General features: G+C 36.0%; 1 protein-coding gene across 3 annotated transcripts in view; it reads left to right on the top strand.

Moving 5' to 3' along the window:
- The window catches only part of WDR11 (WD repeat domain 11), a 56,102-nt gene that overhangs the window by 12,462 nt on the left and 26,044 nt on the right, over nucleotides 1–17,596 (top strand). For 2 of the 3 annotated variants that reach the window (XM_082635959.1, XM_082635961.1), the window contains 7 exons: nucleotides 1,310–1,475; nucleotides 1,901–2,015; nucleotides 2,872–3,067; nucleotides 3,392–3,495; nucleotides 6,972–7,148; nucleotides 10,389–10,473; nucleotides 16,203–16,309. In XM_082635959.1, the coding sequence (XP_082492085.1) occupies nucleotides 1,310–1,475; nucleotides 1,901–2,015; nucleotides 2,872–3,067; nucleotides 3,392–3,495; nucleotides 6,972–7,148; nucleotides 10,389–10,473; nucleotides 16,203–16,309 (950 nt within the window). The remainder of the gene's footprint in view (nucleotides 1–1,309; nucleotides 1,476–1,900; nucleotides 2,016–2,871; nucleotides 3,068–3,391; nucleotides 3,496–6,971; nucleotides 7,149–10,388; nucleotides 10,474–16,202; nucleotides 16,310–17,596) is intronic. The other variant, XM_082635960.1, reaches the window with a different exon arrangement.

Below are 17,596 nucleotides of genomic sequence, written 5' to 3' on the forward strand. Positions count from 1 at the left end.
CTGGGTGCTTTCACATACATTATTACATATAATCTTGCTACAATCCTGGGCAGTAGTACTGTGCCCACATTATAAATGAGGAAGCTGAGTCTCACACTGTTTTAAATATGTTACTTAAGCTCACCCAGCTAGGAAATGCAGAGTCAGGATTTTAATGCAATCCACCTCCCTGTCTCTAGTCCTCTAATCTAACTTTATTTTAAGTTTCAAAACCTTTTAATAAAACTGTTATGTAAGAAAAAAGGTACATAATTGTATGCCCATTCCTACTGAAATATATTAAATATAAATTTATTATAAAATAAAGTTGTGATTAAATATGTACCACAAACACAACTTATTAAATGAGTTTTGAGACTCTTTAACAGTCTTTATAATTCTCATATCATTTCATCTCTTTTATTTACACAGAAGAAAATGCTGTGGTAAGTGAATAAAATACCAAGCTTTGTTTCAAGAAAGCTTTAAGACAGCTGAAAAGTGAATGAAGGCGGAGTAGAGGAAGTGCCTTCCTTGCCCAAGCCGTGCGGATAGTGCAGTGACTCCTTATCCAGTTGCCTAGCCCTAACTGCCCTATGTGCTTTATGTTTTAGTCCTGATGCTTCATTTCAGCAGTCTGTCTAGTACTTCTAATTACAAAATAAAAATAAAACTACTGTCTTATGAATGCCATATAGTATTGTCACTGACCATCTCATACTGCAGACTTAGTACTTTACTTTACATTTTTACATATTCAGAAACATGCCTCTATCCGACCTGTACAGTATCATTGTCGTCATTTGGATTTTGGCACAAAGGAGAGATCTAATTTTTAGATACTAGCCCGTGTTGGTCATTTCAGGAAACAGCTGTACATTCTCACTGACAGTTATTATGTGGAAAGTACAAAATTCAATCCTTTTTTAGCTTTTTCTGATATGAATAAAGTCTGACTCATTTTTTTTAAATTGAATTATGGTTAATTTACAATGCTGTGTTAGTTTCTGGTGTACAGCAAAGTGATTCAGTTATACGTATTATATTACATGTTCTTTTTCAGATTCTTTTCCAGTAGAGTTTATTACAGGATATTGAATCTAGTTCCCTGTGCTACACAGTAGGACCTTGTTGTTTATCTGTTTTATATATAGTAGTTTGTGTCTGCTAATCCCAAATGCTTAATTTATCCCTCCCCTACCTCCTTCCCCCTTTGGTAACCATAAGTTTGTTTTTTTGCTTCTCTGAGTCTGTTTCTGTTTCACGAATAAGTTCATTTGTGAGTTTGACTCATTTCTTGGTGCCTGAAGTAGATGTTTACTTTTTTCAGTGCTGAATTCATAACTCTCAATGATTGCCTTCAGTTGGCATACCTGCCTTCGAAAAGGAATCACATGTTGCTACTCTATCCTCGAGAGATTTTAATCCTTGACCTTGAGGTGAATCAGACAGTGGGTGTGATTGCAATAGAACGAACAGGAGTTCCATTTCTTCAGGTATCTACAACTTATAAATTATATTACCAAAAGTTGATTATGAATTATATAGAGAAAAACCATAATTTTGCAAAAGTCCTTAGTCTCACTTTCTCTTTTTCTATTTATTTAAAGATTAACAATGTTATTTTACATTCCTCATTTTTCTGCACTTTAGATTGGTTTGATTTAACCCTAGAAATTCTTCTGACTGATCTGGAGATATGTACTGAACTATTTAAGTTACATGGATAAAGACAGATTTTTTAGGATTATTGATGGATTTTTTAAAATGTTCATTTAGTTTTAAAACTAGGGGATTATATGTGTATTTTTGTGTTTTGGGGTTTTTTCGCCCATATTCTCTCAATATGAGTTTATGAATCTCACCGTATATACTTTTAAAATCTACTGTTTTTAAAAACAAATACATCATCTATTTAAAGGTAATACCCTGCTTTCAACGTGATGGTTTATTTTGCCTACATGAAAATGGTTGTATAACCTTACGTGTTCGAAGATCTTACAATAGTATTTTCACCACTTCAAATGAGGAACCAGGTGAGTTTATATCTCACAATAATGTTAATTATATTTTTCTTCAGAATTATTTTATAAAGCTTCATGTGGCAAATACTTACCAAAGCACGGAGTTAATAATAATCTCTTGCCTTAAGAAAGTAGAATATGGTTATAACACGAGGCGTAAAAAAACCCAAGCCCAAGATAATCTCTGAGTGTTATAACAGTGCACCTCTTGTATGCTGCAAAGATAGTAATATTTTGTAATCCCTTCTTGATTATATCCATGAGCTAAGTGGATGTTATCTTTTGTGATTATTTCTTTAGCACAAGTCCAACCTTGTATATACCTTTATTATTACACCCCTTTGCTTTAGGATTTCCATGGTAAAGTAACAGGTTAATAAGTCTCCAGGGCATTCAGTTGTCAGTTTCAATCTTATCCTGGAGAACAAAACTAATGTTTTTATGGAATGATGTACTATGTAAAGGTGAAAGTGACTTTCACATCTTTTATAAAGTATAATTATTTTCAGGCTTATTGTAGACCACAGTAAATTATGTTGGGCTACAAGTGCACTGTTCATTATTTAATCATATATTACTGTTGATCCTTTTTCAAAGAATTTTCTTTATTTTAAAAATATTAAATAGACTATTTTGATAGTAATTGTTATTTTGGAAATTAAACTTGGTGTAGACGGTCATTAAGTAAATTATCTTTATATCCTGAAGAAATTAGTAATTGTAAACAGGGAAGCCATTTTTGACAAACTTTGCATTAGTGAAGGGATGATATCCTTTTTGGTTGAGGTATTATTTAAATTAAAACAAGCACCAGTGACATTGATATGGTTGCTGTCTAATATTTAAAAGAAAACTATACTGTGTTAAGATCCAGATCCTGTCCAGGAGCTTACCTATGATTTACGAAGCCAGTGTGACGCAATCAGGGTGACAAAAACTGTCCGTCCCTTCAGTATGGTGTGTTGTCCTGTCAATGAGAATGCAGCTGCCCTCATAGTGAGTGACGGCAGGGTTATGATATGGGAACTGAAGTCTGCCGTGTGTAATCGAAGTTCACGGAACAGGTAAGTGAACCAATAGGACCTCTTTTTTGTTTTGCTTTGTTTCCCCCTTTCTTTAGATTACCAGAATCATATAAAAATAGCAGAACCTGTTTTCTGAAAAAAATATTTTTAAATTGATAATTAAGACTTTAGATTATTAGGAGATTATGTAAACCTGCTAGAGATATTTCACCTATGGGTTAGATTAATGAATGCTGTAAAAATTGATAGAATACTATGATCTAAAATTAGTATTTTGAGTTACTAACATGTGATGCAGGTTTTAAATATGTAAGAACCAGGTTTTAAATATGTAAGAACCATCTAATTATTATGTCTTTGCAGTAGTTCTGGCGTGTCACCTTTATATTCACCCGTGTCTTTCTGTGGAATTCCTGTAGGAGTGCTACAGAATAAGCTCCCAGACCTCTCCTTAGATAACATGATTGGTAAACTGCTTTTTTTTTTTCTCTCACTTCCATGTTAGGTATACTTTTTGAAGGACAAAATTAATAGTCAGTGGCTGCAGTTATTATAAAGTCAAAGTTAATACTTCAGAAAACTAAAATGTAGACTTATTCTTTCCTAAATAAATCAGAGGGGTATAAAATATTTAAGCATAATAGTACCTGAAGTAGTATATACTGTTATTGTAGTGCTGGAATTAGAAAATGTTCATTCGTGAGGGACTCTGATCCACATGAAAGAGATGGCGTGAGGCATCTGGATGCTGCATATGTAGCCCTTGCTGGGCAATACCATATCTCCTCCTCCATGCTCACTGCTCCCTCAGCTCAGAATTGAACACACTCTTCCTCTCGCTCCGTTTCTCCTACTCCTTATTCAAAATTCAGCTCAGGTGTTGCTTTCTTTAATCTCCCAAGCCTGATTTATGTGGTCCCTAATAGTCATCAGCTGATTGTAGTTGTGATTTTACTTGTTTGTTTCCCTACAGTAAATTATAAGCTTCACAAGGGTGGGACAGTGCTTGATTCAGCTTTGCATCCCCAGCACTCAGCCCAGGGCCTTGCACATTCTAGAAGTGTGATAAATATTTATTGAAGGAATAAAGTAACCGAGCAGTATTAGAAAAAAATCATCTTAACTTCTTGACTTACATTTTCTTATTTTCACGTTGGGAATTCTTACTTCAACAAATATTTATTTGCAGATAATATATTGCTTCAAAGTTATTTAATTATTATAGGACCACTATATATTCAAGGAAGAATGAGGATTGGTGGTTTCAAATATATACAACTAGAAATTGTAAATATGCCAAGCAGTGCTGACGTCTAATTCTTTTAAAATTGTGGCTAGTGGTTTATAAAGGATTTTCTTTATCATTATTTGTTCTCCCACAGTGTGATTGAAAATGGATATTATTTACTAGGCTCTTTTGTTTAAATGCTGTAAAGATCCATGATATACTAGAAAGAGCATTAACTTATTAATCTTCTTAATCAGAGATGACATTGAGTGCTTAATACTATGTTAAATACTGTGCCAAATTCTCTTAAGTATTAGCTCAACAACCCTACAAAGTGGTACTATTATTATTTCCATTTTATGTATGTGGGAACTGAGACCCAGGGGGATTAAAAAACTTGCCCCAGACTACACAGCCAATAAGTGGAAGTGTGAACCTCGTCATCCCAGTCTGGAGTCTGCTCCTTGGCCGTGGCATCTAGTCCCGGCTGCTTCACCGTAATCTAAGCAAGACCTGACCTCTCCAGACCTGGTATTCTCACAATTCCTGCCAGCTGTGGAATCCTTGTGCTCAGTGACACTAACTTTTATACTTAAAATTCTTTTCACCTTCTAGACATAAATCCATATGAGGAAGTTGAGACACATAATTGTTTTGCAAAATTTATTTTATTAGTTACACAATTTTCCAAGTTAATTGACCTTGTCTGCACTTAATATAAAATATTAAAGTGAAAAGAATTATAAACACACACGCACAGAACTCATCAGTAATACAAAACCTGTAGGAATTTGTAATTTTATGCTGTTTAGGTATCTAAGTGGTATAACTTACCTTTTTTAGGAGACAAAATGATACAGATTGTATAGCAGTTCTTGACAGTGTTGTTGATTTAAAAGTATTAAATAAATATTTGTTACTTGAAAACATTTTAATTAAAACTTTTAATTAAACTTTTAATTTGAAATTCACTATGTACTTAGTGGTAATTGAAAGCAATTCAGTTAAATACAGAGGCCTGATTTATATTCATTGGGTAAAGGCTGCTGCTTAGTAAGGCCTAATCTGCCCTACTTCGTGAATCACCTCACATGGAAGATGCTTGAAGAGAAATATGACAGTTTCCTGAAGTGAACTCCAAGCTGCCAAGGGTTGGTAAACATGGTACCTACCTGTGGAACTTGCCATTCCTTTAGACCCCATCTTTGTTACTAAAGATTGATACCAATTGTATGGCTTATCCTAAGGGATCATTTATTTGGATTCAATTGATGCCCTTTTTTTCTGTGTATCTTACCGATTTTACAATAACATTATTACTAAAACAACTTTACAGCTTTAAAAGGTTTAGTTAGAATCCCGTCACCCACTCCTAGTAATTATTTCATTCTTCCCTTTCACAATGTGTGTGTGTGTGTGTGTGTGTGTACATATATATATATACTCACACATATTCCTGATACGTACTTTTGACAGCTTTATCCCAGTATTCAGTAGTGCTTTAAAGGAAGAAAATTTTTATACCCTTATTAGTGAATGGTTTTGATTTTGTTGCACACTTTGTATTCACATTTTATGAATGGTTTTGATTTGAATCATCTTTTTAGTTTGAAATTTGATAACCTAAGTACGAACGCTGTATCTAAAAATAATGCCATTTAAGACTTAACTGTCACTAGTGACAGTTTATATATTATATATTAGTAATTATAAGTATGTATTTAAATTTTATTTTATTTATGTAAGAATATGTAATTATAAAGCTTAAATGTTGTAATTACATTGACACATTAAGATTTCTTATTAGAAATCTAAATGAGTTCTTTGAACCTGCTATTTGTGATTACCAATTTTTTTTTATTCATCTTTAGTGGAGTATAATTGCTTTACAATGGTGTGTTAGTTTCTGCTTTGTAACTAAGTGAATCAGTTATACATAGACATATGTTCCCATATCTCTTCCCTCTTGTGTCTCCCTCCCTCCCACACTCCCTATCCCACCCTTCTAGGTGGTCACAGAGCACCGAGCTGATCTCCCTGTGCTATGCGACTGCTTCCCACTAGCTAGCTATTTTACGTTTGGTAGTGTATATATGTCCATGCCACTCTCTCACTTTGTCAAAGTGTCCCCCTCCCCGTGTCCTCAAGTCCGTTCTCTAGTAGGTCTGTGTCTTTATTCCTGTCTTACCCCTAGGTTCTTCATGACATTTTTTTTTCTTAAATTCTATATATATGTGTTAGCATATGGTATTTGTCTTTCTCTTTCTGACTTACTTCACTCTGTATGGCAGATTCTAGGTCCATTTTATGTGCACTTTAAAGAGCATCAGCTTGAAAAGTAACCCTTTAGAAAGGCAGTAAGACAGGAATGCTCTGTAATATCTCATGCTACAGAAACTGTTCTCTAACCCTAGTCCTCTTGATTTGTCTTGGATGCCCTAATACCAGGAACTTTGGCTAAAATGGTGTTTCTTAGGAGACAAAGGTCCCTGGATTCTGGATAGCAATACTCTGGAGTAATCTATCCTTTGAGATATTAGATGATGCAGTTTAAGTCCCATAGCCAAGTAAGACTCGGTGTATAGCTACAGGCACTAGAGTGCTACATTACACCTTCTAGACCTGAAGAGTATACTTCCACTGTAAAGTTCCTTTAGACTTTTAAGAACAGCGTATGTTATAATTAACATATTTGTATTTTTTATTACAAATCAGGGCAAAGTGCAATTGCTGGGGAAGAACATCCCAAAGGCTCCATTCTGCAGGAAGTGCAGCTCAAATTCCTGCTAACAGGTCTGCTTTCAGGACTGCCCTCACCACAGTTTGCTATCCGTATGTGCCCACCATTGACCACAAAAAATATCAAGATGTATCAGCCATTGCTAGCTGTTGGTGAGTATTGGACCTGTTCTTTTTTAAATTCTTAATGTCTATTTTACATTTTTAAGATATTTAAGTTTCCTGGTTACTAGAAAATCCTTTATTCTCCTTTAAAATGCTTTAAGAGGAGGAAGAGGCTAAATGAAATTGTATAAATACTCATCTTGGAATACTTTTTTTTTCTGTTCTGTTAATCTTTTTTAATCACAATGATAACTCATTCACCTGACACCAGATGACAGAGACCCTGACACCATGGGTACATCTCTAAAATGTCAGGAGGAAGGTCCCTGTGTAATGCTGAAACCAGACTCCTTGTCTTTTCTTGGACCATCTCAAGCTCTTCCTGTGCATGTCATTTTGTTGTGAGTTTTTGTTAACTAATAATATAGTCACACTTAATAGTTTAATAATAGCAAGGTTCTTCATGTGCTAAGAATTGTATGTTAAACCTGGTTTTATTGTGTTTAAAGTGGCTGTTGTCTTTATAAACTAAAGATTTGCCTTTTGGATTGAAATTGCATATTTTTATGTTGTAGATAAAAAAATTGGTCTGGGTTTCAACTTGCTGTCACAGTAATTTCATGGTAATGGGATTAACCTGATTTCTTTTACAGAAAGGACCAAATTTCTATTTGCTACTAAATATATAAGGTTAAAATTCATTTCTCAAAAATTTTGAACAATAATATATTTGTTTGAAATTGTCAACATTTTTCTTAAGATGGTATTGGTTTGACTTCTGGCTTTTTCCCAGAAGGTCTACAAACATGTGATTTGTGATTCTTTTTTTTCCTAAAATGAAAACCTGACCTTATGGCCAGTGTGTCTCAACTTAATGGCTGACTTGTGAGCCCTAATGGCTTGTTTGAGTATTACTGTTTGGCACTACTCTTATTTTCCCATTTTTTCCATTATTATCTTTTGAAAGTGATTTGAATTTTAAGGTTCAGTGGTCTGTGTTTACAGGTGTGCAGATTTATATAAATGCAGAAAGATGTTTAATTTTTATTTTAGAAACTATTGATTCATATTAAACTTCTCGTTGAGGTTTCAATTGGGGTTTGTCAGTGTACATAATGTGTACATCTCTGTACAATGTCAATATACCTTCTCTTTCAATTAGGATTTTATTAATTTCTTGGAGAAAATTACTTCTTGGGATAGCTAGATAACAAGAGCTGAGTCAGGCTCTGAGATTTCCATTGTAGAATAAGCTGTATTGTGCTGGTATATAGTGAATAGCAAGTCATTTATTGAATTTAGTATAATAACAAAGTAAAAGCAAAAAATATAAGTGCCTAAAGTCTTGCAGAGTCATTAGGAAAGAGAAGCAGAGTTCAACCAGAATTACTTCTTCTTGGGCCCCTTAAATATTAAATCATAGTTTCAACATCATCAAAATGTACAGAATGTAGAAATCATATGATTATTATGAACATCTGATAATTGAAAAGTTTTAGTAATTCTTTAGATATTTTCTCAGTACTAGAAGATACTGTAGAATAGGTGATAAATGTAACCAAGTGTAATACTGTATTTCTCTAGAATAGTTTTTTTTTTTTTTTAAAGATGTTGGGGGTAGGAGTTTATTAATTAATTTATTTTTGCTGTGTTGGGTCTTCATTTCTGTGCGAGGGCTTTCTCTAGTTGTGGCAAGCGGGGGCCACTCTTCATCGCGGTGTGTGGGCCTCTCACTATTGCGGCCTCTCCTGTTGCGGAGCACAGGCTCCAGACGCGCAGGCTCAGTAGTTGTGGCTCATGGGACTAGTTACTCTGTGGCATGTGGGATCCTCCCAGACCAGGGCTCGAACCCGTGTCCCCTGCATTAGCAGGCAGACTCTCAACCACTGCGCCACCAGGGAAGCCCATCTAGAATAGTTTTGCAAGAAATTTCTGAAGCTTTAATTCAGCAAGTTAGCTAAAATTGGAAATTGCCTAACATTTTTACACTTATTATATTATTATTTCTACATTCTATTGCTTTGTATGAATCCGTTAATTCTTTTAAGTCATGTGCAGTGAGAAAGTGATTGTGCAACCACTTACATTGTTCACTTTTCTTGCTTGACTTATAAAAGCATGTTAAGGGCTGAAACATTACTTTCTCAAGAAAGTATTACTTTCTCAAGTGGCCATGTCCCTTCTAATTAAAATTTAAACATACTACCTGAGACCATGAAAAGCTTTAGGCATAATAATAACTACAAATCATAATTACAATGATAACAGAAATAGTAATAATCATGTACTTACTTTGTGCCGAGTGTTGTACTAAGTGTTTTACGTATGTTTCTCAGTTAATCTCCAACAAATAGATTTTCCATTATTCCCATGTTAAAGGGATACTAACACAAATTTAGTGTGGACAAGTAATGTGCAAGAGTATAGGGCAGAGCCAGGGCTTAAACTCAGGCTTCTTTAACTGTAAAATCCACAGAGGGCCACTGTACTTTGCTTTACTTTATGATGTATTTAATGTTAAAGACAGAGCAAAACCAAAATCTTTGTAAAGAAAACTAGAAAAATCTGGTTAATGAGTTCTGCTAGGTTTCCTTTTTGAGGATCAGTTATAATAAACATTCAAAAAGCTTAACAAGGTGCATCTTCAGATTTTGTGTGTATTGAATTAGGTTGTGAAGTCTTTGAAAATCTGTCCTTGGATTTAGGTAAGATTACAGAGCACATGAGATTAAGCCCATTTTTTTTTTATAAATTTATTTATTTGTTTATTTATTTTTGGCTTCATTGGGTCTTTGATGTTGGATCTTCATGGCTGCGCACAAGCTTTCTCTAGTTGCGGCGAGCGGGGGCTACTCTTCGTTGTGGTGCGCGGGCTTCTCATTGCAGTGGCTTCTCTTGTTGCAGAGCTTGGGCTCTGGGTGCGCAGGCTTCAGTAGTTGTGGCACGCGGGCTCAGTAGTTGTGGCGCGCAGGCTCTAGAGCGCAGGCTCAGTAGTTGTGGCGCACGGGCTTAGCTGCTCCGTGGCATGTGGGATCTTCCCGGACCAGGGCTTGAACCCGTGTGCCCTGCATTGGCAGGCGGATTCTCAACCACTGCGCCACCAGGGAAGTCCCTAAGCCCATTTTTGATGAGAGGGAAGACAAAGAAATTTACTCTTTCTTCACACCTAGCTTGGGTTCCTTTTATAAAATATAGATGTTGTAAAATAATTGAAATCTTGAGAAAAGACTTTTGTTAGATTTGGAACTTCCACTAGATTAATTCTCCTCTATTATGTCATTATAATAGGTACAAGTAACGGTTCTGTCCTGGTGTACCATCTCACCAGTGGGCTGCTGCACAAGGAGTTAAGCATCCACTCGTGTGAAGTCAGGTGAGTCTGTCATTGGGATATTGAGATCATAAACATGTAATGCCAGAAAAAAGTTCTTGTGGACTTTTCTACACTGAATACTCTGCAGTGGTGATTATTTGACTGAAAACTTTGAGTAATGCATATTCACGTCCAACTAATGGCTTTGTTCATCAAGGCCGAGTACTAATTGTTTACTTTGTAGAGAACATTATGCAGTGGAGAATTTTTTTCTCACTTTATTTCTGCATCTTATTTATTTCTCCTAAGGCCAAGGCTATTTTCTCCCTGGATATCACTCTGTTCCCTTGTTCCGGTTTATATAGTTTGTTTTCCTTTTCTGTAAAGATCCCTCAGTAGGACTGCTCGTGAAAAATTTGAATAAGGTCATTTTAATTGTTAATTAATCTCATTTATTCTTTCATTTTGAGATGTGATCTGTTTTATGAGTTCTCTGTATGCAGAGGTATCTGAGGGAAGGCTAACAGGACAGAAAGATGACTCTTGCTTTCTATAGTTTTCATGTGTATGTTAAAATTCTTAGTGAACCCTTAGTGTGCACATTCTTTGGAATAAATGCGTTTTCTAAATGGGGAAGGGTCAACCCTTGAAGTATCACAACTTCTGATTGTGATGGAAATTTCTGAAGAGTTTATGTTGCCTTATTCTTTCAAGTGCATGATTTTTTGGTATAGCCTGAGTGACTGTTTATCGCCACCTTATGCTATGCCCCCCCTACAGTATCTCCCTAAATACATCTACATGGCAGAGTAATGTCTTCAAAAGTGTCAGGCTTGGGCTTCCCTGGTGGCGCAGTGGTTGAGAGTCCGCCTGCCGATGCAGGGGACACGGGTTCGTGCCCCGGTCCGGGAAGATCCCACATGCCCTGGAGCGGCTGGGCCCGTGAGCCATGGCCGCTGAGCCTGCGCGTCCGGAGCCTGTGCTCCACAATGGGAGAGGCCACAACAGTGAGAGGCCCGCATACCGCAAAAAAAAAAAAAAAAAAAAAGTTAGGCTTTTGGGGTGCAGAGACACAGGTAACTGCTTGGATCCTTCCAAGCTGTTCATCTTTTCTCTCTCCTTCCAGTAGTCCCTGCTGCCACTGATACCTTCTCTCTTCCTTTCTTTCCTGTATGCGTTTCTTCTCTTGACATTTCCCTTCACCCCTGGCTTTTGTGTGCAGTGTTCCCTTTTTTGGCAAACACCAATCAGTCAAAACTCACCATTTCATCAGTATTTGTTCTAAGGATTATGTTAAGTGTTAATACTTCACAGGCATTGTTTCATTGAATCCTCACTACAACTCTATGCAGTAGGCACTATTATTATTCCCAATTTACAGAAGAAGAAACTGAGTATTGTGGAGTCATGAAAAGGTACATGGAATTCAATTCAGGCGTTTCAGGCTTCAGAACTGAGCTCTTAGGATACATGTGCTAAATCTCCAGCCAAAAAATTCACATAGATTAGTTGGAAACATTTTGGCAATAAGATAAAAATGTTGACTAAGCTGGGATTAATGCCAGGAATTTGGTACATGCTTCTGGAAAATCAAGCACATTGTCATTTTTTTCACTGAAATCTTATTGATTTATTTGATTTATTTGTTTGTTTGTTTATTTATATTGAGGTACAGTTGAGATATAACATATTAGTTTCAGATGTACAATGTAATAATTCAATACTTGTATATATTGTGAAATGATCACCACAGTATGTAATGTTTAATAAAGACAAAATAGCTAGTTAATCAGTGAGCTATTTGCTGTAAGTAAGATTGTTATCCTGGATTGTTCAGGCCCTAGATGTCACTAAGTACAAGACTTACACATGTTATGATAATATTTGTTATTGACACCAAAATTACTTATAATGTGTTACTTGGGGTACCAAATAACTCTAAGGGTATGCTACTCAATCAGGCTAGTGTTGTGAACAATCACACAAATATGCTCCATTTTTTCAAATATAAATTTTCCCTCTTAATTGCCATTTTGAAGATAATTCACATTTTACATCCAGAGATGGTGCCCAAGAGGATGCTAAAACACTGCTGTCTTTGTGTTTCAATTAATGCAATTATAGTATTACAATTAAAAGCCATTATGAAACTTTCACAGATGTGTTATAAAAATTGCTGAACTTATTAGCAATAAACCCAATATATTCTAGATACTCACATGCAAATTAAAGGCCAACTTTAGAAAGTTATTTTTCTACTTAGTACTAAAAGTGTTTTCAAAAACCACTTCATCTTAAGTACTTCAGTCTTTAGCATACATATGGCCTGGTACTGCCTAACTACAGATAGTTGCATCTATGCTTTTTTTGAAAGCTATGGTGTTTTAACCAGTTATGCTTTACAAATATGAAATGTATATTGAGCCTCTTCTGTATACCTGTAAACAGAGAAAACCTGGGAGGCTTATAATCCAGTGGAAGATACCTAGAAGTAAATAATGTAGAGTGGTACATATAGGTTTTCTTAGATTATTAGAGTTCTTATATTATTAGTTGGTGTCTTTGTCCAATAAGCTAAAATTACAATAATGTAGCCCAATACTATTTTCAGTGTCAGAAATTGTTAAAACAGTAGTTTATTTGGGTATCAAAACACTGATTGACTCAGTATTGCTTTGAGTACATTGAGTCATTTGTGGAAAGTAAAATGATCTCTATTTTGTCTGTCTGTACATTTGCAAAGTTAGTTTCATATAACGGTGGAACTTCAAGACCTTTCAGAAAGTGTTTGCTCCCTCCAGCCACCCAGTGTTGAGAAGCAGCTAAGGTAGCACTCCAGTGCAGGTGAACAGGCCCAACTTGGGAATCTGTAGGAGTCAGAACACTGAATACCTGTTGGTAGATTCTAAGGTTACGATTGTTCAGTAGCAAGGAATGCTACAGAACAAACTTAGACAGTCAGAAAATGAGCTGCTGTTCTTAAGCGTTTTTATAGAGCTCAATGTGTGGTTAAACCTAGACAGTGGTTTTCTAATCCTGGGAGCAGTGTTGTGCTCAGCTGTGTTTGACAAGAGTTTTTATTCTTTTCTTTTGAGAAATAATCCCCTCCTATCTAATACCCTTTGAAGTCCAACTTGATTTTTATTTTCTTTAGTTGATCAGTAGGAGTCAGATGTACAGGCTGCTGCTGGAATCTGCTCAAAGGCAGCACACTCGTGGTGCTTGATTATAAATAAGCAGCCACCCATGTTCTGCTATATCCTGAACACTGGGACATCCTGTAAACTGGGGGGAAAGCACTTCTCTGAATATGTACGGCACTTAGAAACATAAGGAGGCACGGTAGGCTTTTTTGGGACATCATTCTTTTAATCTAATGGAATTTGCTGAGTGCCTGTCATGTGCTTAGAGAGACAGGACATGGTACCTCCCTTCTAAGAGAGTACAGCCTCCTGCAGTGCTTCTCCATCAGTCACACTGTTGTTTCCACTGAAAGCTGTTGAGGCGTTCAGGCAAAACCCTATTTGCCCTTTGAGTCTCAGCTTTAATGTTTCCCCAGGAAGCGCAGCCTGGCCCCTGAGACCAGATTCCATGTGACTCTTACAAGCTCCTGTTGAACTGAGCACTGTTCTCTTCTGAGATAGATAATACTGGATGCGCTTGTATAATGTCTCTTTTCCGCTAGATTGCAGGCTCCTGAAGGACAACAGTCACCTCCATCTCCTTCACAGCTGTATTCCCTAGCCTAGCAAGGCCGCTAGCACGTACTGGGTACTTCACAGCACAGGCACCGGCATACATGGGGTACCTAACAGATGTAGTTTTAAAATAATAAATGAAAAGCGGGAGGACTGAAATTTTTACTGTCCAGAGGTAGTGGCATTACTATGCTGGAGCGTAAGCAGTTCAGATTGCCAGCAGCAAGACTTGGAAAGTATATCTTAAGGTTTCTGTGGGTCAACAGGTCTGATCGAAGCTACCAGACTTATTTAGAGGACAGAAGTTCAAAACGATTCTTGTCTCCTTTTGTTCACTCTCAGTAGAACAATTAATGAGTGCTACGTGTTCGGGGAAAGAAAGAGCAACGAGACAAATGGACTTTTCCAGTGAATAATTAACCAACTTACATTGTAGTCGCTATAGCTGCGGTTTGAGTATGGTAAATGAGGAGGCCTAATGAAGAAAATAGGGCTTGAGTTAGATCTTGAAATAAGAGTGATCGTTGATGGTGATTATGAATACATACAGTGCTTACTCTGTGCCAGGCCTTCTCTGTGCCCTCAGTGTTATTACTCCTGCACAGCAGATGAGGAAGCTGGGAGGTAGAGGAGCACAGAGCTCGGAAGTGCTGGAGCCGAGACTTGATGCTAGATAGTATTTGAAGAGGGAAGGAGAGGGGTCGTTCCAGGCACGGAAGTTCTCACGAGTTCTCCGTTTTTAGCAGCCGAATCCGAGTGTTTCAACACAACTTTACATTTGAAGAGTTATAAATTGATAACGACAGTAATTCCCTGCTGTTGCAAATATTATTTTCAGTTCTCTTGGGATTATCTTTGCTCCTCTGAGAAGAGACAAGTAGGTGGGTACACAGGGGTCAGTGAGGAAAAGCTACTCTAGTTCAAATAGCAAGGTTTTTAACGTCTGAACCTTTTTAACACAAGGTTCAGATGATTGAGAGGTAAGTTGGATGCCGAATGGCTTTGGAAGTCACACAGAAGAGTTTGGATTTGATGCAGGAGCCATTGTATTGATAACCTTTTTCTTGGGCAGGTGAGAGACGTGTTCAGAGCAGTATTAATGCTAAATCTAGCAATAGCGTTCAAATTGGAGTAGACGTGGAAAAACTAGATCAGAGGTCAGTAAACATTTTCTGTAAAGGACAGATGGCAAATATTTTAAGCGTTGTAGGCCATAAAATTTCTGTCACAATTACTCAGCCCTGCCATTGTATCGTGAAAGCAGCCACAGGCATTATGTCATTGTTAAAAATGGTTGTCCTGTAAATGCTGATGAGCAATTGCATATAGAACAGAGGTTTAGACTTTCCTCCCAGCCAGCTCTGTTACCTTGTAAGCAATGCAGGGTAATAGTAGTGTTTCTCACTTCTTTTTGTGACTCTGATGAATTCGCTTGTCCTGGGTCCCCCCATTTTCCATTGATGGTGAAGCCAGTTATGTTACTGGGAAAAAAACATAGACTCACCTACTATCAGTCCCAAATAAAGGGGACTCCCAGGGCATTAGGTTGATAGGTTACTGTCTTGTCATACGTGTCTGATTTTTCTTTTATGCTTTTCTCTAATTGACATACTGTTTGGAACGTTCATCCACTTCCAAATCTAATAGCTCAGTTTGTATTGTTTGCTTCAGGAATTTCTGCTTCCTAACCAACTAGGAATTTTGATAAAATTTGATAAAGTTCCTACGTGTACTCAACTTTAAGCAGTCTGCTCAGAATATTTCTGTACCACTTGTTTTTAAACAGTGGAATTCTTGGCAAATACTGTGATGTGACCCTCTCCTTTGCCAGATTTTAATAGCTATTTTAGTGCTATGAATTCTGATAACTAACCTGTCTTTTTATTGGATTTGGAGATAAAGTTTTATTAGAAATAATTTTATATATGTTGGAAATGTATGATAATACAGCCTTAAATAAATGTCATTAATATAATTCCTTAATTAACTTGTATAATAAAATTTAGGTCATAGAAAAAACTTATTTTTCAAATAAATTTTTCAAACAAAAAAAGAATATTAGATTAATCTTTGTTTAATTTCTCATTATAGGGGTATTGAATGGACGAGTTTAACTGGTTTTCTTTCTTTTTCTACCTCAACACCAAACAACATGGGATTAGTGAGGAATGAACTTCAGATGGTTGATCTTCCAACAGGTTTGTGTATTTAGACTATGAAGATATTTTAAATGGTACCATCATATTGATCAAAGATGTTTCTATTTATAAAACATGTTCCAAAGTACTTTCTTTCACCTTGGAGTTTTTTCTCATTTATATATTCATTTTTATATATTCTATGTTTATGTATTCATTTTTTGGTTGTCCCATAATAATTGCCTTAGAAAAGACTCATCATTGTTTGTATGCAAATTGTGTTAACACAAGTGCATGGTAAATGGAGGACCATTAGCCTGAATGGACAGATTCATAAATATGGTATCAGCTGTACTTTCAGATACATTGTTGTAGATAACCAGAGGTACAGTGTTAAAATCAATCTTTGTAGTTACACTTTATTAGAATCTCTTTAAAAATGTTTGGCCTTTGCAGGAAACCCTTAAAAATCTTATAAATAAGGATTCTTTTTAAATGCTTAAATTTAAAACTTTTGATAATCTCTGGCTGGCTAAATAGGAAAACTTAATTTCGGAGTTTAAAGACTTTACAATAGGAAATATTCCAGTAAAGTAACTTGTTCACAATTGTTAAAAACCTATAGCCCAGTGAGTTTCAAAATAAGAACTTGAAAATAGAGTAAGGTGAAGGTTTTATATTATTTTATATATAGCACATGGAATGATTTCAAATAGTTTTTTTTTTTTTTTTTTACAAAATTGTGGGGAGTTTTTTTTAAATGGCTTAGCAATATGAATATATGTAGATAGTTTTAACCAATAAGTTACCTGTGTGTATAATAAATCATATATATGGTTGCTTCCTTGTATTCTCAATACATATTTCTAATTTATAGTTGTTCTTACTTATCAGAGTATGTTACTAAACCTCAAAGAATTAGCCCCACTTCAGTCCAGTGTTGCTCTAGTCTAATTGGAAATGACCTGCCTGGTGACCCCTATCCCTACATTCCTGAGTTTTCAATAAACTGGCACTGGTCACTGTAGTTACATGGGAGCCCAGGGATGAAATGCTGTTCTGTAGTATCATTCATTCACTAAAAAAATGCCTGTTCATTTTTTTCCAATCAGCTCAGGTCTAGGACTGTTAGATAACTTAAAATCTGTCTTTCACAGATTTATTTTTGAGGAACAAATTTCTAAGTAATAGTTACTGATGTTTTAGGTGGGACATTTAAATTCATAGATTATAGACTTTTACAGCCTTGTCTTCTAAGGAGGGCAGCCGACTAGCAGAGCCAAGAAAGGATGTAGGGTGTTTGGTGAATAATAATAGTGAGATTCTGTTTGATGGCATTGAAGAGCA

Source organism: Mesoplodon mirus (assembly GCF_964341445.2).
Source record: "Mesoplodon mirus genome assembly, chromosome: 2".
Taxonomy (NCBI): Eukaryota; Metazoa; Chordata; class Mammalia; order Artiodactyla; family Ziphiidae; genus Mesoplodon; species Mesoplodon mirus.